The sequence below is a fragment of the Heterodontus francisci genome, chromosome 2 (assembly GCF_036365525.1).
Source record: "Heterodontus francisci isolate sHetFra1 chromosome 2, sHetFra1.hap1, whole genome shotgun sequence".
NCBI classification, from domain to species: domain Eukaryota; kingdom Metazoa; phylum Chordata; class Chondrichthyes; order Heterodontiformes; family Heterodontidae; genus Heterodontus; species Heterodontus francisci.
In genome coordinates this window covers 207,900,858-207,922,199 of record NC_090372.1, presented here as the reverse complement: position 1 = coordinate 207,922,199, position 21,342 = coordinate 207,900,858, and the positions used below count along the sequence as shown (strand labels likewise).

At 43.9% G+C, this 21,342-nt stretch overlaps 1 protein-coding gene across 1 annotated transcript in view; it reads left to right on the top strand.

The window, feature by feature from the left end:
• The first annotated feature begins 2,121 nt into the window (after window positions 1-2,121).
• Window positions 2,122-21,342, top strand: part of obscnb (obscurin, cytoskeletal calmodulin and titin-interacting RhoGEF b) — an 868,128-nt gene continuing 848,907 nt past the window's right edge. Inside the window, exons 1-7 of the mRNA XM_068053434.1 lie at window positions 2,122-2,143; window positions 2,271-2,334; window positions 2,527-2,538; window positions 2,983-3,598; window positions 3,629-3,722; window positions 3,861-4,121; window positions 21,011-21,280. Coding sequence (XP_067909535.1) covers window positions 2,122-2,143; window positions 2,271-2,334; window positions 2,527-2,538; window positions 2,983-3,598; window positions 3,629-3,722; window positions 3,861-4,121; window positions 21,011-21,280 — 1,339 coding nt within the window. The remainder of the gene's footprint in view (window positions 2,144-2,270; window positions 2,335-2,526; window positions 2,539-2,982; window positions 3,599-3,628; window positions 3,723-3,860; window positions 4,122-21,010; window positions 21,281-21,342) is intronic.

Here is a 21,342-nt window from a genome sequence, read left to right as displayed (position 1 = left end):
AACAAGGCTCCTTGGATGACGAGAGAGATAGAGATAATGATGAAACAAAACAAAAACAGGTGAATTCTTCAAATGAGAACTAGGCCAATTGAGCAAGAGGAGCATGTCACGGGTCTGAGATCTCCTGCCATTTTTAATCTTAAGCTTAAACTTAGTTAAATATAAAAGGAACGAAAAGTTTTTAACCAATAACACAATAAAACAAAAAAGAGAAATAGAAAAAGCCTTACCTTATCTACACACCACCGAGTCCTTTTTTTTTGGTTAGAGGAGGAGGGCGGGTGGGAGACGCTACAGCTGTAGTGTCTCGGGTTCAGAAACGGCCCAAATATATAGGGTTTTACTTACCCAGCAGCCCCCTGGTCTCCGCCGAAAACAAAAGGAAATTCAGTTTACTTTAAACTGACCTTCCCAGCAGCTCACTCGCTCGCACTCTCTGCTCCCGAAAAAGCTGCTGCAATGAAACGCAAGTTATTTTAAACGGCCCAAATATATAGGGTTTTACTTACCCAGCAGCCCCCTGGTCTCCGCCGAAAACAAAACGAAATTAAGTTTACTTTAAACTGACCTTCCCAGCAGCTCACTTGCTCGCACTCTCTGCTCCCGAAAAAGCTGCTGCAATGATAGGGTTCTTCTGAAACAAAGGTGTTAAGTAGTCACAGCATGGGCCATTGTTGGTCACAAGGAGAAAGATCTGTATCTCCCAATGGAAGCAAGATGTGAAAGACTTCTAGCTTAAAAATTAGCTCTCTGGAGACCCAGGAAAAAGCATCACCAAAGCTTGTCCAGCTGAGAGAAAATCCAGAAAGCCAAGAAGGAAGGCGCCCTGCTGTGAATTCTACATTTCAACTTCAGCAGCAGAGAATTGCAAGTGATCGCCTGTCTTCAAACTGAACTTTCAACGGAAATCTACAAACACCCCAGGCCTGCAACTAAAGAGAAACTGACCTCTGAGAAAATTCAACAGGTTTACCATGAACCCTGAAACCATACCTCACCTCAAACCACTTACCCCTTTTCCTCTCTATCTCTTGTGTGTGTGCACGAGTGAATATGTGAGTGGATGCGGCTGCGACAATTTCAGGATAAGGCCTATTGCTCAATAAATAATTAATCTTCTGTTTTTAAACCTACAAGAAAACCTGTCACTGCCTGTTTATTCGACAAATAAAATACAAAAAGGGGTTAAACCCTAATAACAAAAATACTTGCTGCGGTCAGGTGGGAATTGAACAGTGGGAACCACTGACATCCCTCACCACGTGACCGTAACAAAGTTAAACAATGCAATGATCAACAGTCTATATTTCTATTTCCTCCTATTTCACAGGTAACCTTCCCTGATTTGATGAATTGGGCTGCAAGGGGTGGAATTATCTCTTGATGGACAGTGAGCACATCCCTATGATTAGAGAATAATGTTAAGTGGGCAGGATAACTCCACATTATAAAATTGAGCTGCTGAAAAAATTATATCACGCAAACCTGCAGTATAACTTCACTATTATGTATATTAACTTTACTTCTCAATATTCCTGTGTTTCAAGCATTTACAATTTAATCTACTCGTGATTGTCTAACAGTAAAGTTTTGTTGGTCTAATTAGTCATTGGCCAGTCCAATTTTAATATTGAAAACTAAAAAGAAAGTAGATGTCAAAGCACTACAGCATGATAGATGTAATACATACAACAGCCTTCAAATATTTTTATTCATCTTGTTTTGGAACTTTAACAGATTGGTACTCGAATTACCTCCAACAGTATTATGAAACAAAATCAACTCTTTGTAACTTTGCTAATAGGCTGCAAATGTTTATTGAAAATGCATTAGATCATGGAATATGATAATTTGATCTTACATCAAAATAGAACATTAAAGACGAATTCTGGAGAAAGCCAAACTGTTATAAAATTCCAGACGGTTTTATTATAAAGCTGCAAACGTTTGTTGTTGTCAATCTTACCATGAGGCCCCTGAGATTGCTTTGTAGAGCAAACCATTCTCGAATTCAGGGGATACTAAGCAATATACTCTAAGTCTCTCAAAAGGGTGAGGAATTTATTTGTAAATTAACGATACCAGAATAATTAATAAACCCCCCATCTAGGCATATAGTGTATGCACGGCACTGCTATCAAAAGTAGAGTTAACAAAGCCCCAAATACTTCCCCCAAACTTAGTGATACTTTCGACAGGGTGCTTTGGATGTCGCTTTCATCGAGATCTGTAACGCTATCTCTTACGCAAATGTCACCAATCTATTTTAGATTTTCGGCTGAGTAAAGCAAAGCACGTCAACGATTTAGCATTCGGGACAGACCGGGGTACAAGGTAAAATCAAACTACTGTAGGGGACTGGGGGATACAGCCCCAGCCATCGACTTTCACAGACGTTCTTCTGATCTTCTGAAATTCATTTTTTGACAAACTATCGACTCGAGATTCAGATCCCCTTGGAATGCACACTCGTATATACTCCGATGCGTAACTTCTCTTTTTTTATGTTCTTCGTGATTTCCACAGCTTTGAAAACAGGTAAGTTTTATTTTTCATAGAACTACAGATCTTTTAACAATTCGGTAATAAATGCCTGCTGTATTGGAACCGAAATACGAACATATAGGCTAGTTAAAAAAAAATTCAAATTGGGACGTAATACAGTTCCAGTTTTTACTGAAAATTGCAATTGTACAAACCTCTAAAACTTGCTAGATACACTTTTTAATCAATACAGATAGTTATGAATGTTGTTACTAATGGTATGTATTGTCAAGGAGTGGTTCTACAAATGGACATGTATGAGATAAGCGGAGACAGCTGATGCTATTTTAAGACATTGCAGCAACTCGGGGAGGGGAATGGGAGATGACTGACGACTTTTCTATGACCTCAAATGAAATAGGGTTCTGAAATATACTAGAAAGAACGATTCTCATGACCTTCAAAGTGTAAGACTTCTTCGTTTCTTTTCCATTCTAGATCGGGGATGGATTTCGGCGGGGCCCCCAGGTTTTTAACCCGACCCAAGGCGTTTACACTCTCCGCCGGCAAGGATGCGACCCTCGCCTGTCAGATTATCGGCAACCCGGTGCCACTGGTGGTGTGGGAAAAGGATAACGAGCTGGTAAAATCGGGAGGCCGGTTCAAAACGGTGGAGGACGGCGACTTGTTCAAACTGACCATTTACGACCTGTCCACGGGTGACAGCGGCCAGTACATCTGCAGGGCCAACAACACGGTAGGGGAAGCGTATGCAGCGGTCACCCTTCGGGTCGGAGGCGAGCGGGAGGAGGCCCCGTACTTCCTGCTCAAGCCATGCTCCCTCAGGGTGTGCTTGGGCGATGACGCCAGCTTCTCCTGCAAGGTGCAGGGAAACCCGATGCCGTCCGTCCACTGGGAGAAAGACGGTGAGAAGGTGGGCGACGGCTACAACCGCTTCTCGGTGGAGACAGTCGGCGACAGCAGCGCCCTCAAAATCTACTGCGTCAGGTTTTCCGACGGCGGCACTCTGGTGTGCAGGGCCCTGAACCCGCTGGGCGAGAGCCAGACCGTCGCCGCCCTTGTCGTCCTCTCCCCGGGTGATACGGGCTCAGCAGTCGCTGCCTGTCACTCGACGACGGTGGAGTGTGGCTCCGCCAAAACCTCCTTGCTGTCCCACCTGCAGCAAAGGCGCGAACAAATCCGAGGCTCGGAAATTCCTACCGTGGGCCCGTCTGACGCCTCCGTCCCGCCTTTTTCGGCCGGCCGGCACCTCTCGCGAGATTACGAGAAGGCGGGAAGCTACGGCTTGGCGCGCTCGCCCTACGCATTGCAGTCCGGCGCAGGCGCGAAGGGTGGCGCGAGTGTGGCGGTTGGCTGGGCACGCACGTGCACAGTGACGGAAGGCAAGCATGCCAAGCTGAGCTGCCAAGTGACGGGAAAACCCAAGCCCGAGATCCTGTGGAAAAAGGACGGCGAGGTCATCTGCTCGGGCCGCCGGCACGTCCTCTTCGACGACGACGAGGACAACTTCGTTCTGAGGATCCTCTACTGTAAGCAGAGCGACAACGGGCGCTACACCTGCACCGCTTCCAATTTGGCCGGTCAGACTTACAGCTCGGTGCTGGTCATCGTCAAAGGTAAATTAACTTTTAATTATAAATCTTTATTTTTTTATTAATAATCGAGAAAGATTTATGTAGCACTTTTCACGAACTCAGGGTCTCTGAAAGTGCTTTACACTCGCTAATGCAGTACTTCTAAAGTGTAGTCATTAATGTAATGTCAGAAATGCACACAGCAAGCTCCCACAAACAGCAAAGTGATAATGACCAGATAGTCTTTTGTTTTAGTGATGTTGGTTGAGCGCTAAATGTTGGCCAACACTGCCCTGCTATTCTTTGAAACAGTGTCACAGATTCTTTTATGTTCATCTGCCTCGGTTTAACGTCTCATCCGAAATATGGCACCTCTGACAGTGCAGCACTCCCTGTGCACTGCACTATCAGTGTCAGCCCAGATTTTGATCTCAAGTTTCTGGATTAGGATTTAAACCCACAATCTTCTGATTTAGAGGTGAGAGTGCTAGCCATTGAGCTGTGGCTGACACATTAATTATACATTCAATTCTGGGTAAACTACAAACTATAACTAGAATAATAACCATGTTACGTCCAGGTGAGAAAGTTTTCTAGGGGTCTTTTACTGTCTTCACTTGGTCTTATTGGAACAGGGTTTATGTTTTTAAACACTGTGTTTTGAGCTCCCCCTTGGTGAATCCTTATACACCACTTTCCAATTATCAGGCAAAGAAATGAGCATAAACAGGCTTTCTTAGGTTTAAAGAAGAAAAGTGAAATTTATTAAAACATAACCTTAAATTCTAATACAGTTAACGCCTACGGATATACGACGTGCCCATGCTAGCATGCATATGCGATACGCACATACAAATAGGGACAGAAAAGAGAAGAAAAATAAAATGGAGAGGTTTGAGGCAATCTCTGAAGAGAGGTTTTTACTGTGCTTCAAACTCGCTGTAGTTCTTGATTGTAGGTAGTCTTGCTTTTAGTTGGGGCCCAGTATTCTTCTTAAACCTTGTTCACTGTAGGACATTTTTCTCTCTTGGGGTTCATGTGTCTTCAATGGGTCTTCAGTTCTGTGAGAAAGAGATGGGAGCAGACAGGAGAGAGATCTTTTCAGTCCAGGAGCAAACAGCTTTCTGAGTTTAAAAAAAACTGTGGCAAGTTCAAATTCAGACAGCCAGTCATGTGACTAAACTGGCCTGACCAGGTCTTCTGTGTATTGGAGAAGCAGGGACTGGGCCCTTTGTTCCAACACAGTCTGCCAGTATACTGAAAAGGTCTTTCCGGCGAGGGGCCTGGCAATTCCTTGTGATAGGCCCTCTTTTCTTCCCAGCAGCGATTTTAAGTGTTAAGGTTTATGTGGCGAAATAATGTGTGCCTCATTCTTGGCAGGTGGGGGCCTGCATGACAACCAGTAGTAGGGTTCCAATGCATTCTAAGGCAACATGACCTGATCGTATGGATAATATCAAAAAGAGGATGAGAAAGACCATTTGGCCCATTCAAACCCGTCCTCATCAGACATGCAGCCTCATTCACTGTCAATCCCTTTAACTCCTGGAGGCAAAGAAAGGATATTTGTGCCCAACTTAAGGGAGAAACTCTAGAAAATCCCCCCCCCCCAACGCTTTAAAGGAATCAAACAAATCTCTCAAGGGATTGCAGCAACTCATGAATTAAAATTAGTGCATAGCGGCAATAATCTCAGCAATCTTGCCACTTTGAGATATAAATGTGGGTTGAAAAATAGGACTTAATTTTTCAAAAAGCCTGGAAATTTGGAAAATCAACTCAAAATCTGGATGGTCCATTCCAATTAAATGTTCGCCAATCCCATACAAATCTGGCATTTCATCTCTGAGATCTAGCTCCTGCTCGTCAACCCCATTCCTACTAAACTCCTGATCACCTAATTTCACCCCCCACCCCTGTACTTCTGTAAGTAACCATCTCATGATGCATTGTTGCCCTGCTGATCAAAATTTTTGTCATTAGCCTCATTTCTCAAAACTCTGGACCCCTCTATCTTTGGAAACTAATAACTCATCACCAACCACGTTTTCTGTTCAAAGTCCTTGAATTTGTTACTTCTGTGTTATTACCATTCTATGATTCTGAAATCTGTGTCCATCTCTGCTGTAGCTCCCTGTTTTGGATCGTCCATTCAGGTTTCCTTCTACAGCACTGAAACATAGCACACCTTTCAGTGAACAACCTTTCAGTGTGACTGTCATTTCTGTAGCCTTCAACACAATTCACCACACTATAGTCCTTATATAACTCTCCTTAATTGTTTTTTTTTATTAGTTTCATGGAATGTGGGTGTCGCTAGTAAGGCCAGCACTTGTTGCCCATCCCTAATTGCCCTTGAGAAGGCGGTGGTGAAGTGTCTTCTTGAACTGCTGCAGTCCATCTCCTGCGGGTACACCCATAATGCTGTTAGGGAGGGAGTGCCAGGATTTTGACCCAGCGACAGTGAAGGAAAGGCGATATATGTCCAAGTCAGAATGATGTGTGGCTTGGAGGGGAACTTGCAGATGGTGGTATTCCCATGCGTCTGCTGCCCTTGTTCTTCTAGGTGGAAGAGGTTGTGGGTTTGGAAGGTGCCGTCAAACCATGCAGTGAGTGGTTCGGATCTGGAATGCACTACCTGAGAGTGTGGTGGAGTCAGGTTCAATTGAGGCATTCAAGAGGGAATTGGATTGTTGTCTGAAAAGGAAGAATGTGTAGGGCTACGGTGAGAAGTTGGGGGAGTGGCACTAGATAAATTGCTCTTTCGGAGAGCCAGTGCAGAAACAATGGGTCGAATGGCCTCCTTCTGTGCTGTAGCAATTCTGTGATTCTGTAATGCCGTTGAATGTCAAGGGGAGATGGTTATATTCTCTCCTATTGGAGATCGTCATTGTCTGACACTCGTATGGTGCGAATGGTACCTGCCACTTATCAGGCCAAGCCTGATTGCTGTCCAGGTCTTGCTGCATATGGACACGGTCTGCTTAAGCATCTGAGGAGTTGCGAATGGTACTGAACATTGTACAATCATCTTTGAACATCCCCACTTCTGCTCTTATGATGGAGGGAAGGTCATTGATGAAGCAGCTGAAGATGGTTGGGCTTAGGACACGACCCTGAAGAACTCCTGCAGCAATGTCCTGGGGCTGAGGTTTTATTCCTTTTCAACTTTGTGTAGCGGTTTTGTACAACCGAATGTCTTGCTAAGCCAGTTCAGAGGGTAGTTAAGTGTGAACCACATTGCTGGGGGTCTGGAGGGACATGTAGCCAGTCCAAGTATGGATGGCAGATTTCCTTCCCGAAAGGGAATTAGTGAACCAGATGGGTTTTTATGACAATCGATTGTAGTTTCATGGTCACCATTACTGAGATAAGCTTTCAATTCCAAAATTTTATTCATGAATTGAATTTAAATTCCACCAGCTGCCCTGTTGGGATTTGAACCCATGTCCCCAGAGTATTAACCTTACTCTCTGGATTACCACAACGCCACTGTCTCCCCCCAGCTTAGTATGACTCTTCTTGCTATGTTTCTCTTTTATTTACTCAGTTGTACACAGAACACCTCTAGCAATGGCTTCTTCTCACTTTTGCACTGCCATAATAGGAGCCCCTGGAGGAATCCCTCCTTGCCCCCCCCCCTTCTTCATCTGCATGCTGCTCTTTGGTGACCTCATCAGCACACATGCGCTGATGACACCCATCTATACCTCTTACCACCCATCTGCTGTCGTGTTTCTTATTTGACATCTGGGGCCGAATTTTCTCATGGACTTTGGGGCCCCAACGTCAGGACTAAACAGGGGTCCCAAGCCCACACTTGCCAATTGTGGGACCAGCATCGCAATCTTCCAGGAGGCAGCCTCCTAATTGGAACTTGCTGTCCTATTAAGGCTGGTGGGTGGGCTCCCGATGGTGCCGGCGCAATCAGAGGGCAAACAGCTCTAGAGCCTTGGCAGCCCCACTGGGAGTGGTGGGTGCTTCTGAAGCAGGTTGGCTATTGCAAGGGTACCTCAGTCCTTGCTGGCCTTTACATGAATAATTAAATAACTGGGATATAGATCAGTAGATGAATTAAATTTGTAACACCAGCATTGAATAAGTACAGAATTAGTGCTTTGATAGAAAATAATTATAGAAATGTTTGTATGCGTCAGATTTTCAGCTTAATAAGTTTTATCTTTTCTGAAAACTCTCATGGGAACATGACGTTAAATTGTCTGCTTTTGCGCTACTGATGTAGAGAAAATATCACATGCTAGAAGCACACACTGTAATATTGGGCACAAAGAATAATGAACCCATTGCACGGCCTACCTGATTTTCCATCCATTCATTTAAATGGACGGAAAATTGTGTGAATTGCATAATAGGGGTGCAGTTCTGCCTGCTTAATATTCTGGTATGCTCTCCTGGCATGTTTAGTTTAGTTTAGTGATACAGCACTGAAACAGGCCCTTCGGCCCACCGAGTCTGTGCTGACCATCAACCACCCATTTATACTAATCCTACACTAATTCCATATTCCTACCACATCCCCACCTGTCCCTATATTTCCCTAACACTATACTAGGGGCAATTGCTAATGGCCAATTAACCTATCAACCTGCAAGTCTTTTCCTCTGTGGGAGGAAACCAGAGTACCCGGAGGAAACCCACGCAGACACAGGGAGAACTTGCAAACTCCACACAGGCAGTACCCAGAATTGAACCCGGGTCGCTGGAGCTGTGAAGCTGCGGTGCTAACCACTGCGCCGCCCCGCATGTGAATGCTGTGTGCCAGAAGCTCATAAATGGAACATCACTCCTTTACTTACTTTGAAGCATTAAATTTTCTACAAGCCTTACGACAGGAGAATTTTAAAGTCCAATCGGACCATTTATTCTCATTTATTGAATTAATCATTTCAGTTTGCCACCAGTTTATCCTCTGCCTACAGTTAATGTAAGCAGTAATATCTTCATATTGTATTTGTATTTTAGTCTGTGATGACACTTTGTTTCCGTAAATGCCTGAGATGTTTGGAAAGCTAAGGAGTCTGTCGTAATAATTGGCATCTGTTGTCAAAGTGGATTGCTAAAATTGTTTCCAGTAGAAATGTGTTGTAAATTGAATTCCAGATAGATAATTTTTAAAAAAGTAAATGTGATAAAATATTTGGACACACCTTGTCTGTGTAGTTAATTTCTTTCTAATTGGAATAAATGAAGGTACTTCCAATCATTTGTTACACAGCAGGTACACAATATTAGAACTGCCGTACAGAGTGGAATTATTTTTATTGACTTGTAATTTGTTTCGTAACAGTGCTTCAAGTGTTTAGTTGTTTGAATTATTAATTATTTTCCATTGGATGAATGGGTATTGGAATTTGGCTACCGATTAGACATGGGACCAGGGTTTTTTATGATGAGCTTGGCAAAATATCTTAAAATGACAAATCTCTCAAAATATTTAACTAAGTATTTAACTAAGGTGCTTGAGTTTCTTTGAGGTAGAGAGGGTTCATGAGGGTAATGTGGTTGATTTGGTGTACATGGACTTCCAAAAGGAATTTTGATAAAGTGCCACATAACAGGCTTGTCAGCAAAATTAGAGCCCATGGAATAAAAGGGTCAGTGGCAGCATGGATATGAAGTTGTATGAGTAACACGAAACAGAGAGTAGTTGTGAACAGTTGTTTTTCGGACTGGAGCATAGTGGAGTATCTTGTGTTACGACCCCTGCATTTTATATAAATATTAATGACCTAGACGTGAATAAATTTCAAGAGGACATAGACAGGATGGTGGAATGGACGGACGGACAAGCAGCAGATGAAATTTAATGCAGACTAGTGTGAAATGATACATTTTGGTAGGAAGAATGAGGAGAGGCAGCGTAAATTAAAGGGTATAGTTCTAAAGCGGGTGCAGGTGAAGAGGGATGTTTGGGCTATATGGGCAAAAATCATTGAAGGTGGCAGGGCAGGTTGAAAAACTGGTTAATAAAGCATATGGGATCCTGGGCTTTATAAATAGGGGCATAAAGTATGATAAACCTTCATAAAACACTGGTTTGGTCTCAACTGTAGTATTTTGTTTAGTTCTGGCCACTACACTTCAGGAAGGCATTGGAGAGTTTAGAAGAGTAAGAGGTGACTTGATTGAAATATATAATATCCTGAGGAATCTTGACATCGTGGATGTGCAAAGGATGTTTCCTCTCGTGGGAGAAACTAGAACTCGGGGTCAATTTTTAAAAATAAGGGGTCGCCCATTTAAGACAGAGATGAGGAGAAAGATTTTCTCTCAGAGGGTTGTGAGTCTTTGAAACTCTCTTCCTCAAAAGATGGTGGAAGCAGAGTCTTTGAATATTTTTAAGGCAGAGGTATATAGATACTTGATAAGCAAGGGAGTGAAAGGTTATCGGGGGTATGCGGGAACGTAGAGTTGAGTTGAGGTTACAATCAGATTAGCTATGATGTTGTTGAATGGCAAAGCAGGCTCGAGGGGCCGAGTGGCCTGCTCCTAATTTGTATCTGCTCCTGCTCCTAATTCATATCTTTGTATGTATGTATGTATAAGAGGGCACAGAAAAGATTCACGAGGATGGTTCCAGGGATGAGGAACTTCAGTTATGTTGATAGGTTAGTGAAGCTGGAGCTGTTCTGCTTGCAGAAGTGAAGGTCGAGAGGAGGTCTGATAGCGGTATTCAAAATCATGAGGGGTCTTGACAGAGTAGTTAGGGAGAAACTGTTCCCATTGGCAGAAGGATCCAGAGCCAGAGGATACCTAATTAAGGTGATTTGCAAAAGAAGCAACGGACCCATGAGGGAAATCTTTTTTATGTAGCGAGTGGTTACGATCTGGAATGCACTGCCTGAGGGTGTGGTGGAGGCAGATTCAAGCAAGGCCTTCAGAAGAGGACTGGATAATTATCTGAAGAGAGGAATTTTGCAGGGTTACAGGGAAAAGGCGGGGTAGTGGGACTAGGTGAGTTGCTCTTGCAGAAAGCCAGCATGGACGCGACAGGCCAAAAGGCCTCCTGTGCTGTAACCATTTTATGATTCTAAAATTTCACGAAAGCTACAGAGTTGGTAATTTCATTTTAAGAAATGATGGAAGATTAATGGTTGAACATTTTAGAGTCATAGAGTCACAGAGTTATATAGCACAGAAATAGGCCCTTCGGCCCATTGTGTCTGTGCCGACCATCAAGCACCTATCTATTCTAATCCCGTTTTCCAGCACTTGGCCCGTAGCCTTGTATGCTATGGTGTTTCAAGTGCTCATCTAAATACTTCTTAAATGTTGTGAGGGATCCTGCCTCTATCACCCCTTCAGGCAGTGTGTTTCAGATTCCAACCACTCTCAAATCCCCTCTAAACCTCCTGCCCCTGACCTTAAATCTATGCCCCCTGGTTATTGAACCCTCTGCTAAGGGAAAAAATTTCTTCCTATCTATCCTATCAATGCCCCTCATAAATTTGTATACCTCAATCAGGTCCCCCCCTCAGCCTTCTCTGCTCTAAGGAAAATTGGCTGTGTTTGTAAAAATAGGGCTAATTATTAGAAACATTTTACTTTTATGAGTGCTTATGAAAATAAATGCTTTTGATTGGGGCTTGAATCTATCTTGCTTTTTTCAAAAGTAGTGCATTAGTTAATACAATAAACTCTGTTAAAATAATCCAGAAAGGATTTTTTTGCAAACCAGTGCACTGCCAGAGCAAATTAAAACCCCTAGAATAGGACTGTGAAAATGTGAACAGCTGCTGCTATTTTCTAACAAGTTTTTGTGTATACATGAAAATGGTAATGAAACAGTGCAATTTTTAGTACATTGGCCCATGATTTGCTGTCAAAATATCGGCAAGGCTAATAGCACTCACCATTATTTATACAAAATTGCTGCAGCAATTTAAAAGGCAAGGGCAGAGGCGAGGTTAAATGAACAAGTCCAAAAGTTGCTGTCCGAGTTGTGTTGCTCCATCGTTGCCTTATGAAAACAGTATCTTGCTGTCTTCCTTACTATTGAAATGCATTGGCAGGTGTGTTGATACAAACTTTACTCGTCTCTGAAAGTTAAGTTTTGCATTCTCAGCTATGACCTCATTACAGCCTTTGTCCAAACATCGATAAAAGAGCTGAGCTCAAGAGATGAGGGGAGAGTGATTGCTCTAGATATCAAGGCAGCATTTGACCGAGTGTGGCATCAAGGAGGCCTAACCAAACTGAAGTCAATGGGATCAAGAGGAAAACTCTCCACTGGTTGGAGTCATACCTAGCACAAAGGAAGATGGTTGTAGTTGTTGGAGGCCAATCATCTCAGCCCCAGGACATTGCTGCAGGAGTTCCTCAGGGTAGTGTCCTAGGCCCAACCGTCTTCAGCTGCTTCATCAATGACCCTCCCTCCATCATAAGGTCAGAGTGGCGATGTTCACTGATGATTGTACGATGTTCAGTACCATTCACAATTCCTCAGATGCTGAAGCACTCTGTGTCCAAATGCAGCAAGACCTAGACAGCATCCAGGCTTGGGCTGGTAAGTGACAAGTAACATTAGTGCCACACAAATGCCAGAGAATGAAGATTTCCAATGAGTGAGAATCTAACCCTCTCACCTTGACATTGACTGAGTGGGACTGGCACAGTTTAAAAGTGCAGCGGCAGCGGGAAGGAGCAAGACTGGGTGAGACCGGCAGAGTTCAAAAGTGCAGCGGCAGCGGGAAGGAGCGAGACTGAGTGAGACCGGCAGTGTTTAAAAGTGCAGCGGCAGCAGGAAGGAGCGATACTGAGTGAGACCAGCAGAGTTTAAAAGTGCAGCTGCAGCGCACCGGAGTTTTGAAAAAAAAAAGCCAACAGTGACGTCACAGGCGAGCTGCAAGGTGATTGGTTGGTGAGTCACTGCTGTTAGGGAATAGCTCTAAATAGCTGGGTAAGTATCTCAGGTAAGAAAAGTTTAAAAGTTTAAAGTTTATTTCAAATATAGTAAGTAATTTTCTTTTTTTAGGGAGTTCTGTAGTAACGTGGACCAGGGAAGAGGGTCCTAGAGTAACAGATATTATTGGACATTAAGATCTTCCAGAAGGTTTAATTTAATTTAAAGGGTTAAGTCATGGCAGGAGAGCTCAAAGCCGTGGTGTGCTCCTCGTGCTCCATGTCGGAAGCTGGGAATATTTCCAGTGCCCGGGACCAGCATGTGTGCAGTTAATGTATCCAGCTGCAGCTCATGGAAGCCCGGGTTTCGGAGCTGGAGCTGCAGCTGGGGACACTGTGGAGCATCCACGAGGCGGAGAGTATTGTGGATAGCACGTATAGAGAGGTGGTCACACCGCAGATTCAGACCCCACAGGCAGAAGGGGAATGGGTGACCACCAGGCAGAACAAGAGGACTAGGCAGGCAGTTCAGGAATCTCCTGTGGCTATTCCCCTGCAAAACTGCTTTGGATACTGTTGGGGGGAATGGCCTCTCAGGGGAAAGCAGCAACAGCCCAGTTCGTTGCACCACGGTTGGCTCTGCTGCACAGGGGAGGATTAAAAGTGTGGGAATGCAATAGTTATAGGGGATTCAATTGTAAGGGGAATAGAGAGGCATTTCTGTGGCTGCAAAAGAGACTCCAGGATGGTATGTTGCCTCCCTGGTGCTAGGGTCAAGGATGTCTCTGAGCGGTTACAGGACATTTTATTTTATTTTTTATTTAGAGATACAGCGCTGAAACAGGCCCTTCAGCCCACCGAGTCTGTGCCGACCAACAATCACCCATTTATACTAACCCTACAGTAATCTCATATTCCCTATCACCTACTGACACTAGGGGCAATTTACAACGGCCAATTTACCTATCACCTGCAAGTCTTGGGCTGTGGGAGGAAACCGGAGCACCCGGCGAAAACCCACGCAGACACAGGGAGAACTTGCAAACTCCGCACAGGCAGTACCCAGAATCGAACCTGGGTCGCTGGAGCTGTGAGGCTGCGGTGCTAACCACTGCGCCACTGTGCCGCCCATTCTGAAGGGGGAGGGTGAACAGCCAGTGGTTGTGGTACACATTGGTACAAACGACATAGGTAAAAAACAGGATGAGGTCCTTAAAGCAGAATATAGGGAGCTAGGAAGTAAGCTGAAAATTAGGACCTCAAAGGTAGTGATCTCAGGATTACTACCAGTGCCACGTGCTAGTCAGAGTAGAAATAGCAGGATATATCGGATGAATACGTGGCTGAAGAGATGGGGGTGAGGGTATTAGATTCCTGGGGCATTGGGACCGGTTCTGGGGGAGGTGGGACCAGTACAAACTGGACGGGTAACACCTGGGTAGGACCGGGACTGATGTCCGAGGGCGAGTATTTGCTAGAGTGGTTGGGGAGGGTTTAAGCTAAAATGGCAAGGGGATGGGAACCTTTTTGCAAGGAGTCAGAGGAGGGGGGATCAAAGGCAAGAACAAAAGACAGTAAGGGGAATAATAAAAGTGATAGGCAGAGAAATCAAAGGCCAGAATCAAACAGTGCCACAGTGAAAAATAGTGGGAAGGGGACAAGTAATCTTAAAAAGATAAGCCTTAAGGCTTTGTGCCTTGCCGCGCGGAGCATTCGCAATAAAGTGGATGAATTAATCACGCAAATAGTGTAAACGGGTAAGATATAGTTGGGATTACGGAGACATGGCTGCAAGGTGACCAGGGATAGGGAATGAACATCCAGGGATATTCAATATTTAGGAAGGACAGACAAAAAGCAAAAGGCGGTGGAGTTGCATTGCTGGTTAAAGAGGAAATTAACGCAATAGTGAGGAAAGATATTCGCTCTGACGATATGGAATCTGTATGGGTAGAGCTGAGAAGCACTAAGGGGCAAAAACATTAGTGGGGATTGTATATAGACCCCCAAACTGTAGTGGTGATGTTGGAAATGGCATGAAACAGGAAATTAGAGATGCATGCGATAAAGGAACATCTGTAATTATGGGTGACTTTAATCTGCATATAGAATGGGCAAATCAAATTAGTCACAATACCGTAGAGGAGGAATTCTTGGAGTGAAAATGGGATGGTTTTCTGGAGCAATACATTGAGGAACCAACTAGAGAACAGTCCATCCTAGACTGGGTATTGTGTAATGAGAGAGGAATAATTGGCAGTCTAGTGATGCGAAACCCCTTGGGGACGAGCGACCATAATATGATAGAATTCTTCATCAAGATGGAGAGTGACGTAGTTGATTCTGAGACAAGGGTCCTGAATCTTAGTAAAGGAAACTACGAAGGTATGAGGCGCGTGTTGGCCATGACGGATTGGGAAACGTTACTTAAAGGGATGATGGTGGATAGGCAATGGGAAACATTTAAAGAGCGCATGGATGAACTGCAACAATTGTTTATCCCTGTCTGGCGCAAAAGTAAAACGGGAATGGTAGTCAAACTATGGCTTACAAGGGAAATTAGAGATAGCATTAGATCCAAGGAAGAGACGTATAAATTTGCCAAGAAAAACAATAGACCTGAGAATTGGGAGCAGTTTAGAATTCAGCAAAGGAGGACCAAGGAATTGATTCAGAAGGGGAAAATAGAGTACGAGAGCAAGCTTGCGGGGAACATATAAACTGACTGTAAACGTTTCTATAGATATGTGAAGAGAAAAAGATTGGTGAAGACAAATGTAGGTCCCTTACAGTCAGAAACAGAGGAATTTATTATGGGGAATAAAGAAATGGCTGACCAACTAAATGCATACTTTGGTTCTGTCTTCACAAAGGAGGACACAAATATCATACCAGAAATAAAAACAAGAAATGCTGGAAATACTCAGCAGGTCTGGCAGCATCTGTGGAGAGAGAAGCAGAGTTAACGTTTCAGGTCAGTGACCCTTCTTCGGAACTTCGGAAGTTCCGAAGAAGGGTCACTGATCTGAAACGTTAACTCTGCTTCTCTCTCCACAGATGCTGCCAGACCTGCTGAATATTTCCAGCATTTCTTGTTTTTATTTCAGATTTCCAGCATCCGCAGTATTTTGCTCTCATACCAGAAATGTTGGGGAACACAGGGCTTAGTGAGTGAGAGGAACTGAAAGAAATCAGTATTAGTAGAGAAATGGTGTTGGGGAAATTGGTGGGATTGAAGGCCAATAAATCCCCAGGGCCTGATGTTATGCATCCCAGAGTACCTAAGGAAGTGGCCCCAGAAATAGTGGAGGCATTGGTGGTCATCTTCCAAGATCCTATAGACTCTGGAACAGTTCCTACAGATTGGAGGGTAGCTAATGTAACCCCACTATTTAAAAAGGGAGGTAGAGAGAAAGCAGGGAATTATAGACCATTCAGCCTGACGTCGGTAGTGGGAAAAATTCTAGAGTCCATTATCAAAGATTTTATAGCAGAGCACTTAGAGAACAGTGGTAGAATTGGGTAGAGTCAGCATGGATTTATGAAAGGGAAATCATGCTTGACAAATCTACTAGAATTCTTTGAGGATGTAACTAGTAGAGTTGATAAGGGGGAGCCAGTGGATGTGGTTTATTTGGACTTTCAGAAGGCTTTCGACAAAGTCCCACATAAGAGATTAGCATGTACAATTAAAGCGCATGGGATTGGGGATAGTGTATTGCGATGGGTAGAAAATTGGTTGGCGGACAGGAAACAAAGAGCAGGGTCTTTTTTGGAATGGCAGGCAGTGATTAGCGGGGTACCACAGGGATCGGTGCTAGGATCCCAACTATTCACAATATACATTAATGATTTAGATGAGGGAACTAAATGTAATATCTCTAAATTTGCAGATGACACAAAACTGGGTGGGAGGGTGAGTTGTGAGGAGGATGCAGAGAGGCTTCAGGGCGATTTGGACAAGTTGAGTGAGTGGGCTAATGCATGGCAGATGCAGTATAATGTGGATAAATGTGAGGTTATCCACTTTGGTAGCAAAAACAGGAAGGCAGATTATTATCTGAATGGCTTTAAACTGAGAGAGGGGAATATGCAATGAGACCTGGGTGTTCTCATACACCAGTCGCTGAAGGTAAGCATGCAGGTGCAACAGGCGGTAAAAAAGGCAAATGTTATAGAACAAAGAACAAAGAAAATTACAGCACAGGAACAGGCCCTTCGGACCTCCAAGCCTGCGCCGATCCAGATCCTCTATCTAAACATGTCGCCTATTTTCTAAGGGTCTGTATCTCTTTGCTTCCTGCCCATTCATGTATCTGTCTAGATACATCTTAAAAGACGCTATCGTGCCCGCGTATGTTGGCCTTCATAGCAAGAGCATTCGATTACAAGAGCAGGGATGTCTTGCTGCAGTTATACAGGGCCTTGGTGAGGCCACACCTGGAATATTGTGTGCAGTTTTGGTCTCCTTATCTGAGGAAGTATGTTCTTGCTATAGAGGGAGTGCAGCGAAGGTTTACCAGACTGATTCCTGGGATGGTGGGACTGACGTATGAGGAGAGATTGAGTCGGTTAGGATTATATTTGCTGGAGTTCAGAAGAGTGAGGGGGGATCTCATAGAAATCTATAAAATTCTAACAGGACTTGACAGGGTAGATACAGGAAGGATGTTCCTGATGGTGGGGGAGTCCAGAACCAGGGGTCATAGTCTAAGGATGCGGGGTAAACCTTTCAGGACTGAGCTGAGGAGAAATGTCTTCACCCAGAGAGTGGTGAAACTGTGGAATTCACTACCACAGAAAGCAGTTGAGGCCAAAACATTGTATGTTTTCAAGAAGGAGTTAGATATAGCTCTTGGGTCTAAAGGGATCAAAGGGTATGGGGCGAAAGCGGGAGCAAACTACTGAGTTGGATGATCAGCTATGATCATAATGAATGGCGGAGCAGGCTCGTAGGGTCGAATGGCCTACTGCTGCTCTTATTTTCTATGTTTCTATGGGCAACAAATGCTGGCCTTGCCAGTGATGCTCACATCCCATGAAGGAATAAAAAAAATAATTGCCAGAGCTTCTCCAGCAATGACTTCTCTTTTTGCAAGGTTAACTCTGGAGTCTTAGGCACTCCTGGACAGCATCCCACTTTCTACCCTTCATAAACTTGAGGTCATTCAAAACTCTGCTGCCTGTGTTCTACCTGTGTTCACCTATCTCATCTGTGCTTGCTGACCTACATTGACTCCCAGATAAGCAACGCCTCCATTTTAAAATTCTCATCCTTATTTTCTGATCATTCCATAGCCTTACCCCTGCCTACCTCTGTAATTTCCTCCAGTGCCGTAACCCTCCGAGATACCTGTGCTCCTCTAATTCTTTTTTTGAGCATCCTCAATTTTAATTGCTCCACCATTGGTGGCTGTTCCTTCAGCTGCCTGGCTCTTAAGCTCTGCAATTTGCTCCCTAATTCTCTCCGCATGGCTACCTCACTTTCCTCCTAAAACCTAATTCTTTTACCAAGGTTTTGGTCATCTGCCTTAATGTCTGCTTATGTGATTTGGTGTCATATTTGGTTTTATGATGTCTTTGCGAACTGCCTTGGAACATTTTATTATGTTAAAGGTACTATATAGATACAAGTTGTTGTTGTTGAGTCTCCCAAGGATCTATCCCTGTCCCTTGCTCTCCCTCATCTCCTTGGTGAACTCATCTGTAGACATGGCGTGAAGTTCTGCATGTATGCTGATGATACCCAGCTCTATTTCTCCACCCTATCCTCTGTTGTCAAATTTCTTGTCCACTATCTAGTTGTGGATGAGCTGCAGTTAAACATTGGGAAGGCTGAATCCATTGAGCTGGATTTTATGATCCCGCAGCCGGGAGTGGCGGCAGGTGTACAAAATGGCGGAGGTCCCGCATGTGACATCAGCAGCCATGCTGCCACCATTATGTGGTGGGTGGCCATTTTGCATAATGGAGACAGCCATTCCCCAGTCACATGGCGGGGGCAGCCACGGACACATAGCTCATTTGTGTCTCCTGATATTGGAGCAGATGCTGGCAGCAGTGTATTAAAGCAATACCTCTGTATTTTGAATGAAATTTTTTAATCAACAAGTAAGCCGCCAGGCAACCATGTCAGAGCAAGGGTGGCCCCACGGTTCAGTGATGCCTCCCTGATGTCAATTTTTGCTCTGCTCTGCGGTGGCTCTGTTGCTGAGATTAATGTTGGTCTGACAACCATTCCAAAAGTGTGAGCCTTCATAATGATGCCAACTTCATTTAACTACTCTGTATTGGCTCTCCTGAAACACAGTCTATACATTTTCAGAGTTCCCCCCCCAACCCCCTTGCAGATTTAGCCTAACAGCAATGTCCGCTGCAAACCCCACTTCCCTAAAAAAAAACTATTGTGAAGTTACTTTCCCTTTTGAAGCACCAAGGAACTCACCATGGTGGCTCCAGCTTTTGAAAGTTGAGAAACTAAAAGCATGTGAGTACCGCATGTCAAATACAAAATTGAGAATGCTTCGTTGAATCGCGGTGAATGACGTGCAAATGCATTTAAATAGGTATGTAAAGCATTTAAATGATGATGCTGTTGTGTCAGGGTGTCAGTGCCATCATGTAACTTCCCTGCCTCCGACAAAATGGGGCGGCACAGTGGCGCAGTGGTTAGCACCGCAGCCTCACAGCTCCAGCGACCCGGGTTCAGTTCTGGGCACTGCCTGTGCGGAGTTTGCAAGTTCTCCATGTGTCTGCGTGGGTTTTCGCCGGGTGCTCCGGTTTCCTCCCACAGCCAAAGACTTGCAGGTGATAGGTAAATTGGCCATTGTAAATTGCCACTAGTGTAGGTAGATGGTAGGGAATATGGGATTACTGTAGGGTTAGTATAAATGGGTGGTTGTTGGGCGGCACAGACTCGGTGGGCCGAAGGGCCTGTTTTAGTGCTGTATCTCCAAATAAAAAAAACAATCGAAAAAGCATTATGGTGCTGGGTTGCATGGCAGATGGCTCTGTGGGGATTCTTTGGCCCCCCCCCCCCCACCCCAACGATCCCACCTGTAACAGGAGCATAAAATTTGGCCCTTTGTCTTTGTTTGCCATTACAAGTTTCATACTCTTGTCACCAATTTTGTTCCCTTTCCCAGCCACTGTCTCAGGCTGGACCGGACCATTCTCAACCTAGACATACTATTTGACCTTTATCAGCGCTTCTGACTCCATATCCTTTCCAAACATTGCCTATTCTGCCTCTGACTTCTAATATCATCTGTCTGGGTCTCTATCGCAGTCCATCTGATTCTGAAGCTCTCACCATGCCTTTATCATCTGCTGACTTGACTATTCCAATGCTATTCTCGCCACCCTCCCATTTTCCACTCTCTTTAAACTTCAGCTCATCCAAAACTCTGCTGCTTGTGACCTCTCCAGAGTCAAGTCACGCTCCCCCATCTTCTTTATCATTTCTGATCTATAGTGACTCCTTGCCCTCACCTCATCCTCATACTTAAATCCCTTCAGGACCTTATCCATCCTTAATTCTGCACCCTCCGCCAACAGAACATATTTCGCCTGAACTCTATATTCCTTAGATTATGACACCTTGTGCATTCCCCTCCACTTTTCACTCATTTAAGAATCTTCTTAAAATCCATCTCTTTGAACAAACTTTTGGTCATTCCTTGTAACGTCTCCTTCTTCTAGCTTGACATTCATTTCTTTCATTATGCCTCTGTGAAGCTTTTGGGATTTTTTTTGAAGTGTTATATAATTGTAAATTGTTCAATTCACTTATTTTAATCACAGTGTCTAATAAGGATGATGCAGTTGCTGTTTAGTAAGCATTTTATTCGATCCAGTCTGATAAAGGGTACTTACCAAATGTCGTAACTTTCCTTTTATCTTTAAAGATATTGACTGGCCTGCTATATATTTCCAACATTTTCTCTTTTTTCTTGTTTATTTCATGTTTTTAAAAACTAGAATAGCGCTTTAGTAACTAAAAAGTAAAGCATAACGAATAATAACAACTATGATACAATACTCAAATTTATGTTTATGTTCAATTTCAGAACCAAGAGTATCCTTTAAGACCAAACTGAAAGATGTTGAAGTTGTGGAGAAAAATACAGCAACCCTCCAGTGTGAAGTTCCTATTCCTGCCATACAGGCCAGTTGGTTCTTGGAGGAAACCGAGATAGCTGAGAGCACTAAATATAAAATAGAAGAGGAAGGCACTCTAAGAAAACTTACTATCAAAAATGTTACTACTGATGACGATGCTGTCTATATCTGTGAAATGAAAGAAGGCAGCAGAACGGTTGGAGAGTTGACAGTAAAAGGTAGGATTCATATGGTGCCTTTTGATGTATTTGAATGCTGAACACTTTAAATCCCTTGGTTT